General features: G+C 43.6%; 1 protein-coding gene across 1 annotated transcript in view; it reads right to left on the bottom strand.

Annotated features, from left to right (window-relative positions):
- Positions 1 to 2,200: 2,200 nt before the first annotated feature.
- Positions 2,201 to 19,538, bottom strand: part of LOC139386633 (ATPase Na+/K+ transporting subunit alpha 2a) — a 38,319-nt gene continuing 20,981 nt past the window's right edge. Inside the window, exons 11-24 of the mRNA XM_071132375.1 lie at positions 19,395 to 19,529; positions 19,085 to 19,164; positions 15,780 to 15,889; positions 15,361 to 15,536; positions 13,069 to 13,205; positions 12,397 to 12,547; positions 11,137 to 11,305; positions 10,872 to 11,026; positions 10,048 to 10,171; positions 8,104 to 8,249; positions 7,727 to 7,857; positions 7,159 to 7,260; positions 3,940 to 4,031; positions 2,201 to 3,629 (exon numbers count right to left, since the gene is read on the bottom strand). Of these exons, the coding sequence (XP_070988476.1) occupies positions 3,601 to 3,629; positions 3,940 to 4,031; positions 7,159 to 7,260; positions 7,727 to 7,857; positions 8,104 to 8,249; positions 10,048 to 10,171; positions 10,872 to 11,026; positions 11,137 to 11,305; positions 12,397 to 12,547; positions 13,069 to 13,205; positions 15,361 to 15,536; positions 15,780 to 15,889; positions 19,085 to 19,164; positions 19,395 to 19,529 (1,737 nt within the window). The 3' untranslated portion in view covers positions 2,201 to 3,600. The remainder of the gene's footprint in view (positions 3,630 to 3,939; positions 4,032 to 7,158; positions 7,261 to 7,726; positions 7,858 to 8,103; positions 8,250 to 10,047; positions 10,172 to 10,871; positions 11,027 to 11,136; positions 11,306 to 12,396; positions 12,548 to 13,068; positions 13,206 to 15,360; positions 15,537 to 15,779; positions 15,890 to 19,084; positions 19,165 to 19,394; positions 19,530 to 19,538) is intronic.

Here is a 19,538-nt window from a genome sequence, read left to right as displayed (position 1 = left end):
TTAAGAACAAATTCTTATTTTCAATGACAGCCTAGGAACAGAGAGTTAACTACCTTGTTCAGGGGCAGAACGATAGTTTTTACCTTGTCAGCTTGGGGATTCCATCTGGCAAACTTTCGGTTACTAGTCCAACGCTCTAACCACTAGGCTACCTGCCTCCCCAATTGTGGTACGGTTCTAGCAACATAAATCCCTCTACTTTCATTTCTCATCAAAATCATTTCACAAATGCTAAATACACTGCATACAATGTTTATAGTGGAATATATCACAGTTGCAAGCAACAGTATTTTTCAGTGACAACACAGGTGTTCGGAGACGCATATAGCTAATTAGCACAGGTACAGTGCATTCGGAAAGTATTCAGACCCCTTGACTTTTTCCACATTTTGTTACGTTACAGCCTAAAACGGATTAAATAAAAAAATGTCCTCATCAATATACACACAATACCCCATAATTACAAAGCAAAAAAGGTTTTTCGACATTTTTGAAAATGTATTAAAAATTAAAACAGAAATACCTTATTTACATAAGCATTCAAGCCCTTTCCTATGAGACTCGAAATTGAGCCCATTGATCATTCTTGAGATATTCATACAACTTGATTGGAGTCCACCTGTGGTAAATTCAATTGATTGGACATGATTTGAAAAGGCACACACCTGTCTACAGTGAATATAAGGCCCCACAGTAGACAGTGCATGTCAGAGCAAAAGCCAAGCCATGAGATCGAAGGAATTGTCCGTAGAGCTCCGAGACAAGATTGTGTCAAGGCACAGATCTGGGGAAGGGTAACAAAACATTTCTGCAGCATTGAAGGTCCCCGAGAACACAGTGGCCTCCATCATTCTTAAATGGAAGAGGTTTGGAACCACCAAGACACTTCCTAGAGCTGGCCGCCTGGCCAAACTGAGCAATCAGGGGAGAAGGGGCTTGGTCAGGGTGGTGAGCAAGAACCCGATGGTCACTCTGACAGAGCTCCAGAGTTCCTCTGTGGAGATGAGAGAACCTTCTAGAAGGACAACCATCTCTGCAGCACTCCACCAACCAGGCGTTTATGGTAGAATTGTCAGATGGAAGCCACTCCTCAGTACAAGGCACATGACACCCCGCTTGGAGTTTGCCAAAAGGCACCTAAAGGACTCTGACTATGCGAAACAAGATTCTCTGGTCTGATGAAACCAATATTAAACTCTTTGGCCTGAATGCCAAGCATCACATCTGGAGGAAACCTGGCACCATCCCTACAGTGATGCATGATGGTGGCAGCATCATGCTGTAGGGATGTTTTTCAGCGGCAGAGACTGGGAGACTAGTCAGTATAGAAGGAAAGATGACTGGAGCAAGGTATAGAGAGATCCTTGATGAAAACTTGCTCCAGAGTGCTCCAGCCAAGACAACGCAGGAGCGGCTTCGGGACACGTCTCTGAATGTGTTTGAGGGGCCCAGCCAGAGACCGGACATGAACCCGATCGAACATCTCTGGAGAGATCTGAAAATAGCTGTGTAGCGACGCTCCCCATCCAACCTGACAGAGCTTGAGAGGATCTGCAGAGAAGAATGGGAGAAACTTCCCAAATACAGGTGTGCCCAGTCTGTAATGTCATACTCAAGAAGACACAAGGTTGTAATCGTTGCCAAAGGGGATTCAACAGAGTACTGAGTAAAGGGTCTGAATACTTATGTAAATATGATATTTCCATTATTTTATTTTTTATACATTTGCAAAATGTTTTTGTAACATAACAAAACGTGGAAAAATTTAAGGGGTCTGAATACTTTCCGAATGCAGTGTTGTCCACTCTGTCTTCCATAAACAAGCGCTGTAACATCCGAATGCAGTGTAGTCCACTCTGTCTTCCATAAACAAGCGCTTTAACATGGAGATAAGGCCGTATGGGAACACTAACCCCATAAAGGTGTGTATCAATTTAACCTTGAGTTTAAATTATTATTATTTTTCTCCCTGATGTGAAAGATAAGGTCCTTCTGCTTCCTAAACCGTATGTCAAACGATGTGTGTTATGGTCAGACAGAGCGACGCTGCTCAGAGAGTCATGATCAAGGGCCAAGGTTATACAGGCTGTATATTGACCTAGGTAGTGGATGCGCTTATCATTCCATGACCTAATAATACTAATGTTGTAATAATATATTTGGGAATAGGTTACAAGAAAGGACAAACATCATCAACCGCTTCGTTCAGATTAACTTTATTTCATATCGAGACACATTTCAGAGCAATTTATTTTCACACAACACCCCATCTGTCATTTTGTGTGTCCCAATGGCACCCTATAGTCCCTGTATAGTGCACTACTTTGACCACTGCCCATATGGCCCTGGTCAAAAGTAGTGCGCTGTGTATGGAATAGGGTGCCATTGGGAACGGAACCCTAGCCTTCAGGACTGATGATTGATGCAATTAATGTTTAGCTTTTGAAGTACATTTTATTTGGTGAAGCAAAAAATGTGTATGGTGCATTTGTATGCTACAGCCGTTTTGCAACATCTTGTTTGTTTGACATTTGGGTTTTGGAAAACCCTTCCAGTGTAGTTATTGTCAAAACTCAGTATTATCAATCACAATTACAGGCTTTCTTTGCAGCGGTATCCTCTATGATAACCAGAATGGTGTACTGATCCGTGCAATAACAGACCAATTGTCTGACAGACAAACACAAAGCACACACACATACTGTAAAAACACACATACTCTGAGTATACAAAACATTATGAACACCTGCTCTTTCCATGACATAGAATGACGAGGTGAATCCATGTTAAAGCTATGATCCCTTATTAATGTCACTTGTGAAATTGACTTCAATCCGTGTAGATGAAGGGGAGGAGACATGTTAAAGAAGGATGTTTAAGCCTTGAGACATTTGACACATGGATTGTGTATGTGCCATTCAGAGGGTGAATGGTCAAGACAAAATATCTAGGTTCGTTTAAACAGGGTATGGTAGTAGGTGCCAGGTCCACCGGTTTGTGTCAAGAACTGCAACGCTGCTGGGTTTTTCACGCTCAACAGTTTCCCGTGTGTATCAAGAATGTTCCACCACCCAAAGGACATCCAGCCAACTTGACACAACTGTGGGAAGCATTGGAGTCAACATTTGCCAGCATCCCTGTGGAACGCGTTCGACACCTTGTAGAGTCCATAACCCTGACAAATTGAGGCTGTACTGAGGGCAAAAGGGGGTGCAACTCAATATTAGGAAGGTGTTCCTAATGTTTTGTACACTTAGTGTACACACACACACACACACACACACACACACACACACACACACACACACACACACACACACACACACACACACACACACACACACACACACACACACACACACACACACACACACACACACACACACACACACACACACACACTGGCAGCAGTTACAGTGGTAATGTAGGCTGATTTTCTGATTTACTGATTACGCAGGCTTGCTTGTTATTTTCAAAGACAAAATACAAATTGTAAGGTCGTTTTGCTGTTCTTTGCTTAGCTAGACCTTGCATACACACGTACTCACTCATTCACACACACACAGAAATTCAATCTTAACAATAACACATTTGTGAGCGTTAGTAATATGTCTCCAGTTCCACCCAACCTATAACAGAGAAAGATTAAAATGAGTCAGACAAGAATGATTGGATTAGTCATCATTACATAGTCTTCCACTCCATGCTTTAATATGACAAAACCCTTTTAACGCAGTGACTCTCTGATCCCCAGCACATCAATATGATTATTAACATGACTGATTAACATGAGCAAATAACTGTCACGATGAATGATCTTTTGTGAATCTCTCTATTAGTCTCTTCCTTACAGAACAGACACTCAGTGACAGACAACTGGCATCTTCTGTGACTCTCTCTATGTCATTCTATGTCATTCTATGTCACTATGTCACCCACCTCCAGGATACCTCCTGATGATGAGCTTGCGGACCTCATCGTAGATGAAGATGAGGAGACTGTAGGGGAGGGCACAGAACCACCAGGAGACCCTGAAGGAGAGAGAGGGAGAGACAGACAGAGAGGGAGACAGAGAGGTGGAGAGAGACAGAGAGGGAGAGAGAGACAGACAGAGAGGGAGAGACAGAGAGGGACAGAGAGACAGAGAGACAGAGAGGGAGAGAGATAAATAAGGGAGGAGTGTTTGATGGAGTTCATTGTAAAATCTATTCAGGTTCATTCTGAATCCTTGAGATGATAAGAGGGTGTGATCTGAGCAAGGCGTGTGAGGGACTTGGTGTGATCTGAGCAAGGCGTGTGAGGGACTTGGTGTGATCTGAGCAAGGCGTGTGAGGGACTTGGTGTGATCTGAGCAAGGTGTGTGAGGGACTTGGTGTGATCTGAGCAAGGCGTGTGAGGGACTTGTTGTGATCTGAGCAAGGCGTGTGAGGGACTTGGTGTGATCTGAGCAAGGCGTGTGAGGGACTTGGTGTGATCTGAGCAAGGCGTGTGAGGGACTTGGTGTGATCTGAGCAAGGCGTGTGAGGGACTTGGTGTGATCTGAGCAAGGCGTGTGAGGGACTTGGTGTGATCTGAGCAAGGCGTGTGAGGGACTTGGTGTGATCTGAGCAAGGCGTGTGAGGGACTTGTTGTGATCTGAGCAAGGCGTGTGAGGGACTTGGTGTGATCTGAGCAAGGCGTGTGAGGGACTTGTTGTGATCTGAGCAAGGCGTGTGAGGGACTTGGTGTGATCTGAGCAAGGCGTGTGAGGGACTTGTTGTGATCTGAGCAAGGCGTGTGAGGGACTTGTTGTGATCTGAGCAAGGCGTGTGAGGGACTTGGTGTGATCTGAGCAAGGCGTGTGAGGGACTTGGTGTGATCTGAGCAAGGCGTGTGAGGGACTTGGTGTGATCTGAGCAAGGCGTGTGAGGGACTTGGTGTGATCTGAGCAAGGCGTGTGAGGGTCTTGTTGTGATCTGAGCAAGGCGTGTGAGGGACTTGGTGTGATCTGAGCAAGGCGTGTGAGGGACTTGGTGTGATCTGAGCAAGGCGTGTGAGGGACTTGTTGTGATCTGAGCAAGGCGTGTGAGGGCCTTGTTGTGATCTGAGCAAGGCGTGTGAGGGACTTGTTGTGATCTGAGCAAGGCGTGTGAGGGACTTGGTGTGATCTGAGCAAGGCGTGTGAGGGACTTGTTGTGATCTGAGCAAGGCGTGTGAGGGACTTGGTGTGATCTGAGCAAGGCGTGTGAGGGACTTGTTGTGATCTGAGCAAGGCGTGTGAGGGACTTGTTGTGATCTGAGCAAGGCGTGTGAGGGACTTGGTGTGATCTGAGCAAGGCGTGTGAGGGACTTGGTGTGATCTGAGCAAGGCGTGTGAGGGACTTGTTGTGATCTGAGCAAGGCGTGTGAGGGACTTGGTGTGATCTGAGCAAGGCGTGTGAGGGACTTGGTGTGATCTGAGCAAGGCGTGTGAGGGACTTGGTGTGATCTGAGCAAGGCGTGTGAGGGACTTGGTGTGATCTGAGCAAGGCGTGTGAGGGACTTGGTGTGATCTGAGCAAGGCGTGTGAGGGACTTGGTGTGATCTGAGCAAGGCGTGTGAGGGACTTGTTGTGATCTGAGCAAGGCGTGTGAGGGACTTGGTGTGATCTGAGCAAGGCGTGTGAGGGACTTGTTGTGATCTGAGCAAGGCGTGTGAGGGACTTGGTGTGATCTGAGCAAGGCGTGTGAGGGACTTGTTGTGATCTGAGCAAGGCGTGTGAGGGACTTGTTGTGATCTGAGCAAGGCGTGTGAGGGACTTGGTGTGATCTGAGCAAGGCGTGTGAGGGACTTGGTGTGATCTGAGCAAGGCGTGTGAGGGACTTGGTGTGATCTGAGCAAGGCGTGTGAGGGACTTGGTGTGATCTGAGCAAGGCGTGTGAGGGACTTGTTGTGATCTGAGCAAGGCGTGTGAGGGACTTGGTGTGATCTGAGCAAGGCGTGTGAGGGACTTGGTGTGATCTGAGCAAGGCGTGTGAGGGACTTGTTGTGATCTGAGCAAGGCGTGTGAGGGCCTTGTTGTGATCTGAGCAAGGCGTGTGAGGGACTTGTTGTGATCTGAGCAAGGCGTGTGAGGGACTTGGTGTGATCTGAGCAAGGCGTGTGAGGGACTTGTTGTGATCTGAGCAAGGCGTGTGAGGGACTTGGTGTGATCTGAGCAAGGCGTGTGAGGGACTTGTTGTGATCTGAGCAAGGCGTGTGAGGGACTTGTTGTGATCTGAGCAAGGCGTGTGAGGGACTTGGTGTGATCTGAGCAAGGCGTGTGAGGGACTTGGTGTGATCTGAGCAAGGCGTGTGAGGGACTTGTTGTGATCTGAGCAAGGCGTGTGAGGGACTTGGTGTGATCTGAGCAAGGCGTGTGAGGGACTTGTTGTGATCTGAGCAAGGCGTGTGAGGGACTTGTTGTGATCTGAGCAAGGCGTGTGAGGGACTTGTTGTGATCTGAGCAAGGCGTGTGAGGGACTTGGTGTGATCTGAGCAAGGCGTGTGAGGGACTTGGTGTGATCTGAGCAAGGCGTGTGAGGGACTTGTTGTGATCTGAGCAAGGCGTGTGAGGGACTTGTTGTGATCTGAGCAAGGCGTGTGAGGGACTTGGTGTGATCTGAGCAAGGCGTGTGAGGGACTTGGTGTGATCTGAGCAAGGCGTGTGAGGGACTTGTTGTGATCTGAGCAAGGCGTGTGAGGGACTTGGTGTGATCTGAGCAAGGCGTGTGAGGGACTTGGTGTGATCTGAGCAAGGCGTGTGAGGGACTTGTTGTGATCTGAGCAAGGCGTGTGAGGGACTTGGTGTGATCTGAGCAAGGCGTGTGAGGGACTTGTTGTGATCTGAGCAAGGCGTGTGAGGGACTTGTTGTGATCTGAGCAAGGCGTGTGAGGGACTTGGTGTGATCTGAGCAAGGCGTGTGAGGGACTTGTTGTGATCGGAGCAAGGCGTGTGAGGGACTTGTTTTAGGAGTGTTTAGGGTGTTGCAGAGTGGAGACGTGTGTCGTACTGACTTCAGAGGATACAGTTCATTGTAAAATAAACGTAGTTGAGGTTGTGATATGAGAAAAGCGTGCAAGGAACTTGGGGGTAGAATTAAAGGCAAGGGGTATCGGGGATGGGATGTCCTTGTGTTTAGGGTGGTGTGTGGAACTGACTTCAGGGGATACATGCGGAGGGCGATGTCCATTCCTGGGCAGTAGGATAAAAATGCAGCCAAAGCAGTTTCAGCAAACAGGCCAAAGATCAGGATACGATTCCTATTGAGGAAATGGAGATGGGAAAGTTTAGATTTTTAACAAATTAATATATATATATATATATATATATATATATATATTATATATAGTTTTTTATTTAACCTTTATTTAAACTAGGCAAGTCAGTTAAGAACAAATTCTTATTTACAATGACGGCCTACACCGGACAAACCCAGACGACGCTGGGCCAATTGTGCGCCGCCCTATGGGACTTCCAATCACGGCCGGTTGTGATACAGCCTGGACAAAAACAGTACATACTTATACAAAGTTTTAAAAAATCCTATTCCCTATATACAACAGTACACTACTTTTGATCACAGTCCAATGGGCAGTACACTACTTTTGATCAGAGTCCAATGGGCAGTACACTACTTTTGATCAGAGTCCATTGGGCAGTGCACTACTTTTGATCAGAGTCCAATGGGCAGTGCACTAGTGTGCCATTTGAGACTTTTCCACCCACTTCATGCCCTGCTGAAAGACAGAGTTCCTCCTGGTCTTGCAGATAATCACGTCGGCCCATTGCACCACCACGATGCTCACGAAGAACGAGGTGTGACACGTGAACTCAATAATCTTCCGCTGCTCGTAGGTCTGTGAAAGGAACACACGTCTTAGTAGACTTACAATTGAAAACCTGTTGTAGTTGTGAATAAAAAGAAACACTCTTGATGCTTCCAACAGTTTACATTTTTTATTGACTACACTTTTGTATTTTGTATTTTTATTGATGACAGTAGTATGTCAAGGTGTGCGAGTTTATGTTCTAAAAAACATTGCTGTGGATCTGATAAATATAGCTACTGACTATATGGATGTGTTAAACCCTCTCAGTCTCACCCACTGCTGTCCATAGCTGTCCTCCACCTCGTTGTTGGCACGGTCGTCCCAGTTCAGACGGATGCCCAGCAGGGTCTCTGGCCAAAAGCCATTCTCAGCCAGGATCACAAAGTAGGTGAAAAAACCAGCCAGAGCCTGAATCATACCTGGAGAGAGAGAGAGAGAGAGAAGTCCATCAGGAAAATATAATACCTGGAGAGAGAGAGAGAGACAAGTCCATCAGGAAAATATAATACCTGGAGAGAGAGAGAGAGAGAGACAAGTCCATCAGGAAAATATAATACCTGGAGAGAGAGAGAGAGAGAGAGAGAGAGACAAGTCCATCAGGAAAATATAATACCTGGAGAGAGAGAGAGAGAGAGACAAGTCCATCAGGAAAATATAATACCTGGAGAGAGAGAGAGAGAGAGAGAGAGACAAGTCCATCAGGAAAATATAATACCTGGAGAGAGAGAGAGAGAGACAAGTCCATCAGGAAAATATAATACCTGGAGAGAGAGAGAGAGAGAGAGACAAGTCCATCAGGAAAATATAATACCTGGAGAGAGAGAGAGAGAGAGAGACAAGTCCATCAGGAAATTATAATAACTTGAGAGAGAGAGAGAGAGAGAGAGAGAGAGAGACAAGTCCATCAGGAAAATATAATACCTGGAGAGAGAGAGAGAGAGAGAGAGACAAGTCCATCAGGAAATTATAATACCTGGAGAGAGAGAGAGAGAGAGAGAGAGAGAGACAAGTCCATCAGGAAAATATAATACCTGGAGAGAGAGAGAGAGAGAGAGACAAGTCCATCAGGAAAATATAATACCTGGAGAGAGAGAGAGAGAGAGAGACAAGTCCATCAGGAAATTATAATACCTGGAGAGAGAGAGAGAGAGAGAGAGAGAGAGAGACAAGTCCATCAGGAAAATATAATACCTGGAGAGAGAGAGAGAGAGAGAGACAAGTCCATCAGGAAAATATCATACCTGGAGAGAGAGAGAGAGAGAGAGAGAGACAAGTCCATCAGGAAAATATAATACATGGAGAGAGAGAGAGAGAGAGAGAGAGACAAGTCCATCAGGAAAATATAATACCTGGAGAGAGAGAGAGAGAGAGAGAGAGAGACAAGTCCATCAGGAAATTATAATACCTGGAGAGAGAGAGAGAGAGAGAGAGAGACAAGTCCATCAGGAAAATATCATACCTGGAGAGAGAGAGAGAGAGAGAGAGAGAGACAAGTCCATCAGGAAAATATAATACCTGGAGAGAGAGAGAGAGAGAGAGAGAGAAGTCCATCAGGAAAATATAATACCTGGAGAGAGAGAGAGAGAGAGAGACAAGTCCATCAGGAAAATATAATACCTGGAGAGAGAGAGAGAGATAGAGAGACAAGTCCATCAGGAAATTATAATACCTGGAGAGAGAGAGAGAGAGAGAGAGAGAGACAAGTCCATCAGGAAAATATAATACCTGGAGAGAGAGAGAGAGAGAGACAAGTCCATCAGGAAAATATAATACCTGGAGAGAGAGAGAGAGAGAGAGACAAGTCCATCAGGAAATTATAATACCTGGAGAGAGAGAGAGAGAGAGAGAGAGAGAGACAAGTCCATCAGGAAAATATAATACCTGTTTCAATAACTGGCAAGGTGTGCGTCCCAAGTTGGCAACCTATTCTCTTTTTGGCGCACTACTTTTGACCACTACCCCTATGGGCCCTGGTCAAAAGTAGTGCACTATATAGGGAATAGTATACAATTTGGAACATGCTCAAAATAATTTGTTACAGTACAGTACTTGTGTACAACCATTGATGTGTGCTTTAGTTCTGAGGTGGACAGACACAAGGCTAGCATCCCAAATGGAGCCTTATTCCCTATATATGGCACTACTTTTGACCAGGGCCCATAACAGGGTTCCATTTTAGGACACAGAAACATGGATGAGCCTGTCAGGTATTCTGACCTATCTGTCCGTAGGCCATGCTGATCAGTCTGTCGTTCACCAGCTTGTCTGTCTTTGGGCACCTGGGCTGACGCTTCATAATGTCACTCTCAGCCGTCTCATAGGCCAATGAGATAGCAGGAACCTGTAACCAGAGATAGGGGTGAGAGGAGAGGGAGTTAAAGAAGAGAGATGGATAGAGAGAGAGAGAGAGACAGAGAGACAGAGAGAGAGGGAATTTTGAGAAAATGTATGACAGACAGAACAATGTGACAAAGTTATACGTTTCGTAATAAGAAAAGGCCTTGACTATTGGTTGAAGGTATTACCAGTGAGGCAACAACAGGGCAATGTGTGAGTTGAAGTGGAAAATGGACATAACCCAGTGTGAGACTAGAGTCCTCACAGCAGTGGTTACAAATCCAGTTTGCTTTACAAGATTGAGTAGCTCTCACCCTGACCCAGGGCAGGGTAGTGGTGAGTTATAGATTGAAAGGTAATGTACGATCAAGCTGAGAGAATGTCTGCTTGTGACTGAGTGTCGAGGAGCAGAAATATGACCTGTGCATATAAAGTGGAAAAGGGAAACCTGCACTCACTGAAATAGTCTTTAAGATGTAATGTTCTTTAGCAGCAGAAGAAAAGCTCAAACAAATGGACTGCTAAAGAACATTACAACTTAAAGGGACCGGTTAAGTTGTCCTGGACTAAAAAAACACTTTCAATGGTGATCCTCCATTGAGCTTTTACGTCCAGGAATAATGCTTCATCTGTGTCCGGGAAACCGCCCCAAAGACTTTCAGTGTGCGGCTTTTCCTTTTCCAGTCAGTTTAGCGGGTCCTCACCATGTCTGTGCCCAAGTCGATACAGAGGATGGTGACGGTGCCCAGGGGCAGGGGAATGCTGGCAATGATGAAGAGGAGGAAGGGGCTGATCTCTGGAATGTTACTTGTCAGTGTGTAGGCGATAGACTTCTTCAAGTTATCAAAGATCAGACGACCTGTTTGGAATTGAAGAAGAACAGATAGATTACGTTTTTTCCTTCCTTCCTTCCTTCCTTCCTTCCTTCCTTCCTTCCTTCCTTCCTTCCTTCCTTCCTTCCTTCCTTACCTTCCTCCACTCCAGTGACAATAGAGGCGAAATTGTCATCCAGGAGGATCATGTCTGCAGCCTGCTTGGAGACGTCAGACCCAGCAATCCCCATAGCAACCCCAATGTCAGCCTTCTTCAGGGCAGGCGAGTCGTTCACTCCGTCCCCAGTAACCGCCACGATTGCCCCCTAGAACAAGAGAATTCAGAGTCAGTAAATAAGACCAGACACCAGTCTCAACGTCAACAGTGAAGAGGCGACTCCGGGATAGTGGCCTTCTAGGCAAAGTTGCAAAGAAAAAGCCATATCTCAGACTGGCCAATAAAGATAAAAGATTAAGATGCGCAAAAGAACACAGTCACTGGACAGAGGAACTCTGCCTAGAAGGCCAGCATCCCGGAGTCGCCTCTTCACTGTTGATGTTGAGACTGGTGTTATGCAGTTAATATTTAATGAAGCTGCCAGTTGAGGACAAGACACTCTAATGTACTTGTCCTCTTGCTCAGTTGTGCACCGGGGCCTCCCACTCCTCTTTCTATTCTGGTTAGAGCCAGTTTGCACTGTTATGTGAAGGGAGTAGTACACAGCATTGTACAAGATCTTCAGTTTCTTGACAATTTCTCGAAGCGGAATAGCCTGCATTTCTCAGAACAAGAATAGACTGACGAGATTCAGAAGAAAGTTATTTGTTTCTGGCCATTTTGAGCCTGTAATCGAACCCACAAATGCTGATGCTCCAGATACTCAACTAATCTAAAGAAGGCCAGTTTTATTGCTTCTTTATTCAGGACAACAGCTGTGCTAACATAATTGCTAAAGGGTTTTCTAATGATCAATTAGCCTAAAATTAGAAACTTGGATTAGCTAACACAACGTGCCATTGGAACACAGGAGTGATGGTTGCTGATAATGGGCCTCTGTACGCCCATGTAGATATTCCATAAAAAATCTGCCGTATCCAGCTACAATAGTAATTTACAACATTAACAATGTCTACACTGTATTTCTGGTCAATTTGATGTTATTTTAATGGACAAAAAAACAAAGACATTTCTAAGTGACCCTAAACTTTTGAACAGTAGTGTAAGTTTTATGGTATGTCAATTTTGGGGCAATTTTCCCATCAAATATTTTTCTATAGGGATAATAGCTTCCCAGTATCTAACTGAACAGGATAATAGATTGAGAATCCCTGACTCATGCTTTAATTATAGAGACTCAAACACACACACACACCCGCACACACACAAGCGCACACACACACACAGACATCCTTTCACCGTTCTCTGGCAGCCCTCTACGATGATGAGTTTCTGCTGAGGTGATGTGCGGGCGAACACTATCTCAGTGTGGTTCCTGAGTAGGTCATCCAGGTACTCTGCACTCATGTCCTTCAGGTCCCCTCCATGTACCACACAGGCCTTTGCATCCCTGGAAGAGACACACAGACACCAGCCCCCAGTGAAAAACCACAAAAATACACAGATACACACACACACACGGGCGCGAACAGCCACACACACAAGCTCTCACATATGCACGGACGCACTCACACACATACACACACAGGCACACACACACTCTCTGGGAGAGAGACGCAGATACAAGCCAACAGTGGGGGGGGGGGGGGGGGGGGGGGTTGTTTAGTTTATTTAAAAATGTAAAACAAGGTACACATATAACATTATGCACGCGATTAAGAATAATCTAGGATAAACACAGAAAAGTAAACAGTTTATTTCCATTGTGGTCTTCTTTCATGGTCGCATTTGTCAAGTTTGTCTTATGTGTCACGGTAAAAAAACAGAAGCAACAATGTAATGACATATTAGAACAACACACGCACGCAGACCTGGAAAGTCATACATACACGCACGCACACACACACACACGCACACAGACACACACGCACACACGCACACACACACACACACGCACGCACGCACAAACACCTGGGGTTGACTTGACTCAGGGGAATATTCAGTCTTTCAGCGATGTCCTCCACAGTCTCGTTGCCCTCGGAGATGATACCCACGCCTTTAGCGATGGCTTTGGCAGTGATGGGATGGTCGCCAGTCACCATGATGACCTGACGGCATAGAGAATCATAAACATCATATGTCATCTATACCTGTCACCGTGACAACCTGAAAGCATAGAGAATAATAAACATCATCACAACTATAAACACATCATATGTCATCTATACCTGTCACCGTGACGACCTGACGGCATAGAGAATCATAAACATCATCACAACTATAAACACATCATATGTCATCTATACCTGTCATTGTGACAACCTGACAGCATAGAGAATCAGAAACATCATATGTCATCTATACCTGTCACCGTGGCGACCTGACGGCATAGAGAATCATAAACATCATCACAACTATAAACACATCATATGTCATCTATACCTGTCACCGTGACAACCTGACAGCATAGAGAATCAGAAACATCATATGTCATCTATACCTGTCACCGTGGCGACCTGACGGCATAGAGAATCATAAACATCATCACAACTATAAACACATCATATGTCATCTATACCTGTCACCGTGACGACCTAACGGCATAGAGAATCATAAACATCATCACAACTATAAACACATCATATGTCATCTATACCTGTCACCGTGACGACCTGACGGCATAGAGAATCATAAACATCATCACAACTATAAGCACATCATATGTCATATGTACCTGTCACCACATGAACTGTACTTCTGCTTGTTCCTTGTTTTGCTCATTTATAGACTTGCAGGAGATTTTATATATATATATATATAGTATGTCATTTCCATTTTCATTTTACTCTAGTAACTCAAAATGCCCAAGTTTTCCAGAATGTCCATTTGGAGGATTCCCAAATTTCCTAATTACCCCCTACTGATTCCAAGAATCTTCCAACCATGATTTCTGGAAAACCTGGGACTTTGGGAAAGTTCAATTTTTTTGTGATTGTTGGATTGGTTAATTGATTGATTGGTTGATTAATTTATTCGTTAGTTGGTTGGCTGGTTGGTTGATTTATTGATTAGTCAGTTAGTTGGTTGGTTTATTCACTGATTAGTTAGTTGGTGGTTTGGTTGATTGATTCATTTATTCGTTAGTTGGTTGGCTGGTTGGTTGATTTATTGATTAGTCAGTTAGTTGGTTGGTTGTTTAATTGATTTGTTGGTTGGTTGATTAATTGATAAGTTAGTTTGTTGGTTGGTTGATTAATTGATTAGTTAGTTGGTTGGTTGGTTGGTTGGTTGATTAATTGATTAGTTAGTTTGTTGGTTGGTTTATTCACTGATTAGTTAGTTCGTTGGTTGGTTGATTAATTGATTAGTTGGTTGGTTGGTTGATTAATTGATTAGTTAGTTGGTTGGTTGGTTGATTAATTGATTAGTTAGTTGGTTGGTTGGTTGGTTGGTTGGTTGATTAATTGATTAGTTAGTTGGTTGGTTGGTTGATTAATTGAATAGTTAGTTTGTTGGTTGATTAATTGATTAGTTAGTTGATTGATTGGTTGATTAATTGATTAGTTAGTTGGTTGGTTGATTAATTGATTTTTTGGTTGGTTGGTGAATTGATTAATTAGTTGGTTGTTAGTTGATTCATTGATTAGTTGGTTGGTTGAGTAATTGATTAGTTGGTTGGTTGATTCATTAATTAGTTAGTTAGTTAGTTGGTTGTTGGTTGATTCATTGATTAGATGGTTTGTTGATCAAATGGTTTGTCAGTTTGTTTATTGATTAGGTGGTTGGTTGAATGGTTTGTTGGTTGGTTTATTGATTAGGTGGTTGGTTGAATGGTTTGTTGGTTGGTTTATTGATTAGGTGGTTGGTTGAATGGTTTGTTGGTTGGTTTATTGATTAGGTGGTTGGTTGAATGGTTTGTCGCTTTGTTTATTGATTAGGTGGTTGGTTGAATGGTTTGTTGGTTGGTTTATTGATTAGGTGGTTGGTTGAATGGTTTGTCGGTTTGTTTATTGATTAGGTGGTTGGTTGAATGGTTTGTTGGTTGGTTTATTGATTAGGTGGTTGGTTGAATGGTTTGTTGGTTTGTTTATTGATTAGGTGGTTGGTTGAATGGTTTGTTGGTTGGTTTATTGATTAGGTGGTTGGTTGAATGGTTTGTTGGTTGGTTTATTGATTAGGTGGTTGGTTGAATGGTTTGTCGGTTTGTTTATTGATTAGGTGGTTGGTTGAATGGTTTGTTGGTTGGTTTATTGTGCCACTCACCTTAATCCCTGCGGAGCGGCATTTCCCCACAGCGTCGGGGACGGCGGCGCGAGGAGGGTCGATCATGGACATGAGACCCACGAAACACAGCCCTTTTATAGGGAAGTTGACTTCCTCACAGTCAAAGGAGAAGCCCCGAGGGAACTGGGCCGGAGACAGTGGCAAGTGGCAGAACCCTGATGTAGAGAGAAACACAACAAACAGACAGGAACTCTTATTTTTGTAATTTTTGGGTGGAAGGAGATCAAGGTTCTGATGTTCTTTTGTATTTTATTGATTGTTTGTGTTGGGACAGATATAAGGAACAGATCAGGAGCTGGGACGTGAAGAGGAAAGGCACAGATAATAGCCAGGTGTGGTCCGGATATTGCAAACATAATGCAGTTTTGGACTCAACCTGTGTGCTGTAGTGTACGTACCTAGAACTCTCTCTCCCAGCCCTCCCAGCTCCATGTAGGCACTCTGGAAAGCTTCGTTCCAGTTGGCGTCCATTGGAACCTCCTGGCCGTGGATCAAGATGGTGCTGCACCTGAGAGACGCACAACAGCGGTTATTATTCACCTGTTGCTGTCAGTCAGTGAGATACAGTCCATTCAGAAAGTATTCATTCCTGTTGACTCATTCATTCCTGTTGACTCATTCATTCCTGTTGACTCATTCATTCCTGTTGACTCATTCATTCCTGTTGACTCATTCATTCTTGTTGGCTCATTCATTCCTGTTGGCTCATTCATTCCTGTTGACTCATTTATTCCTGTTGACTCATTCATTCCTGTTGACTCATTCATTCTTGTTGGCTCATTCATTCCTGTTGGCTCATTCATTCCTGTTGACTCATTCATTCCTGTTGACTCATTCATTCCTGTTGACTCATTCATTCTTGTTGGCTCATTCATTCCTGTTGGCTCATTCATTCCTGTTGACTCATTCATTCCTGTTGACTCATTCATTCCTGTTGACTCGTTCATTCCTGTTGACTCGTTCATTCCTGTTGACTCATTCATTCCTGTTGACTCATTCATTCTTGTTGGCTCATTCATTCCTGTTGGCTCATTCATTCCTGTTGACTCATTCATTCCTGTTGACTCATTCATTCCTGTTGACTCTTTCATTCCTGTTGACTCTTTCATTCCTGTTGACTCATTCATTCCTGTTGACTCATTCATTCCTGTTGACTCATTCATTCCTGTTGACTCATTCATTCCTGTTGATTCATTCCCATCTAAACACAATACCCCATAATGACAAAGTGAAAACATGTTTTTAGAAATGCTAGCAAATTTTATGAAAATGAAATACAGAAAGATATAATTTACATAAATATTCAAACACCTGTGTCAAAATATGTTAGAATCACCTTAGGCAGCGATTACAATCTATGAGCTTTGCACGCCTGGATTGTACAATATTTGCACATTACTATAAAAAAAAAATGGATCATTGCTAGGCAGCCATTTTAAAGTCTTGAAGGTGAATTCATCTCCCAGGGCCTGTTGGAAAGCAGACTGAACCAGCTTTTCCTCTAGGATTTTGACTGTGCTTAGCTCCATTCCTTTTCTTTTTATCCTAAAAAACTCCCTATTCATTGTCGATGTCAAGCACACCCATAACATGATGCAGCCACCACCATGCTTGACAATATGAGTGGTACTCAGTGATGTGTTGGATTTGCCCCAAACATAATGCTTTGTATTCAGGACATAAAGTTAATTTCTTTGCCACATTTTTTGCAGTTTTACTTTAGTGCCTTATTGCAAACAGGATGCATGTTTTGGAATATTTTTTATTCTGTACAGACTACCTTCTTTGTCAGTCAGTTAGGTTAGTATTGTGGAGTAACTACAATGTTGTGGATCCATCCTCTGTTTTCTCCTATCACAGCCATTAAAGTCTGTAACTGTTTTAATGACACAATTGACCTCATGCTGAAATCCCTGAGCGGTTTCCTTCCTCTCCGGCAACTGAGTTTGGAAGGATGCCTGTATCTTTGTAGTGACTGGGTGCATTAATACACCATCCAAAGTGTCATTAATAACTTCACCATGCTCAAAGGGATATTAAATGTTTGCTTTTTTTAGTTTTATCCATCAACCAATGGGTGGCCTTTACGAGGCAATGGAAAACCTCCCTTGTCTTTGTAGTTGAATCTGTGTTTGAAATTCACTGCTCGACTGCGGGACCTTACAGATAATTGTATGTGTGGGGTACAGAGGTAGTCATTCAAAAATCATGTTAAACACTACTATTGCACACAGAGTGAGTCCACACAATTTATTAAGCACATTTTTACTCCTGAACTTATTTCGGCTTGCCATAACTTAAGGGGTTGAATATCTATTGACTCAAGACATTTCAGCTTTTCATTTAGTATTAACTTGTAAACATTTCTAAAAACATACATTGAACAATTCTCCTTTGCCAAGATAATCCATCCCCCTGACAGGTGTGGCATATCAATAAGCTAATTAAATAGCATGATAATTACACAGGTGCACCTTGTGCTGGGGACAAAAAAAGGCCAGTCTAAAATGTGCAGTTTTGTCACACAACATAATGCCACAGATATATACGTTTTTATGGAGCGTACAATTGGCAGATAATTGAATGTTCATTTTTCCACATCAGCCCAGGACCTCCACATCCGGCTTCTTAACCTGCGGGATCATCTGAGACCAGCCACCCGGACAGCTTATGAAACTGTGCGTTTGCCAACTGAAGAATTTGTGTACAAACTGTCAGGAACCGTCTCAGGGAAGATCATCCACGTGGTCGTCATCCTCACCAGGGTTTTGACCTGACTGCAGTTCGGCGTTGTAACCGACTTCAGTGGGAAAATGCTCTCCTTTGATGGCCACTGGCAGACTGAAGAAGTGTGCTATTCAATGAGTCCCGGTTTCAACTGTACCAGACAGATGGCAGACAGCATGTGTGTTGTGTTATTTGCTGATGTCAACAATGTGAACAGAGTGCCCCATGGTGGCGGTGGGGTTATGGTATGGGCAGACATAAGCTACTGACAATGAACACAATACGACAGCGTGTTCCAGTTCCCGCCAATATCCAGCAACTTCGCACAGCCATTGAAGAGGATTGGGACAACATTCCACAGGCCACAATCAACAGCCTGATCAAGTCAATGCGAAGGAGATGAGTAGCGCTGCATGAGGCAAATGGTGATCACACCAGATACTGACTGGTTTTCTGATCCACGTCCATACCTGTTTTTTTTAAGGTATCTGTGACCAACTAATGTCATATCTGTATTCCCAGTCATGTGAGGTCCATGGATTAGGACCTAATGAATTTGTTTAAATTGACTGATTTACTTAAATGCACTGTAACTCTGAAAAATCTTTGAAATTGTTGCATGTTGCGTTTATATTTCTTTCGGTGTAATTCCATTACGAGGTATTGTGTGTAGACCAACGACACATTATATTCATTTAATCAATTTTAGATTCATTCAACAAAATGTGGAAAAAGTCAAAGGGTATGAATTCTTTCTGAAGGCATCTGCCAGCTGATCACTGTAAGGTTGTATTCAGGTCATGTGACAAATAAAATATGTATCTACCATAGAATTGGATAGAGGGCACCTCTATGTATCTTTGGCATAATGGTTTATTTGACAGCATGAGCAGCACCATTGAGCACTATATCCAAATATCTCTATCCAACTCTTTGAGAGACACATTGGTTAGTCAGGTTTGATGTAAATAAATACCTGTCCAATATTCTTTCAGGTGCTCCCTTCATAACGAGTAGGTGGCCATTTTCATTGTCCTCTTGTTCATGAATGGATAGCTTTAAAAGGAGAGAGAGATGGTAGAAGACAAGAGTATATATTAGTGGGAAGTGGTTTTTACATTTTCAACTTTTTATCTTTGCTGTCATTACATATTTGGTGGTTCAATGGACTTGGAAAGTTCTGTATGTGTTTTTTTTTACAACAAATAAATAAATGTTGGTTTATGTAATTGTTTCTTTGATGTATATGTTTGTGTAGTAAATGGTTGTAGGGGGTAATTATATACCTGGTACTTGTTGGTTGAGTTGAAGGGTATCTCTCCCACTTTGGTGTTTCTTTCTCTCATGGAACGGACACACCCACAGGAGAGCTGAATACATTTCAACAGAGCAGATTCCGACGCATCGCCCGCAGTGTCCCTCTAAGAAAC

The sequence above is a fragment of the Oncorhynchus clarkii genome, chromosome 28 (genome assembly GCF_045791955.1).
Source record: "Oncorhynchus clarkii lewisi isolate Uvic-CL-2024 chromosome 28, UVic_Ocla_1.0, whole genome shotgun sequence".
Lineage (NCBI taxonomy): Eukaryota > Metazoa > Chordata > Actinopteri > Salmoniformes > Salmonidae > Oncorhynchus > Oncorhynchus clarkii.
The sequence above is the reverse complement of the archived record's forward strand: the minus strand, read 5'-3'. Positions and strand labels throughout refer to the sequence as shown.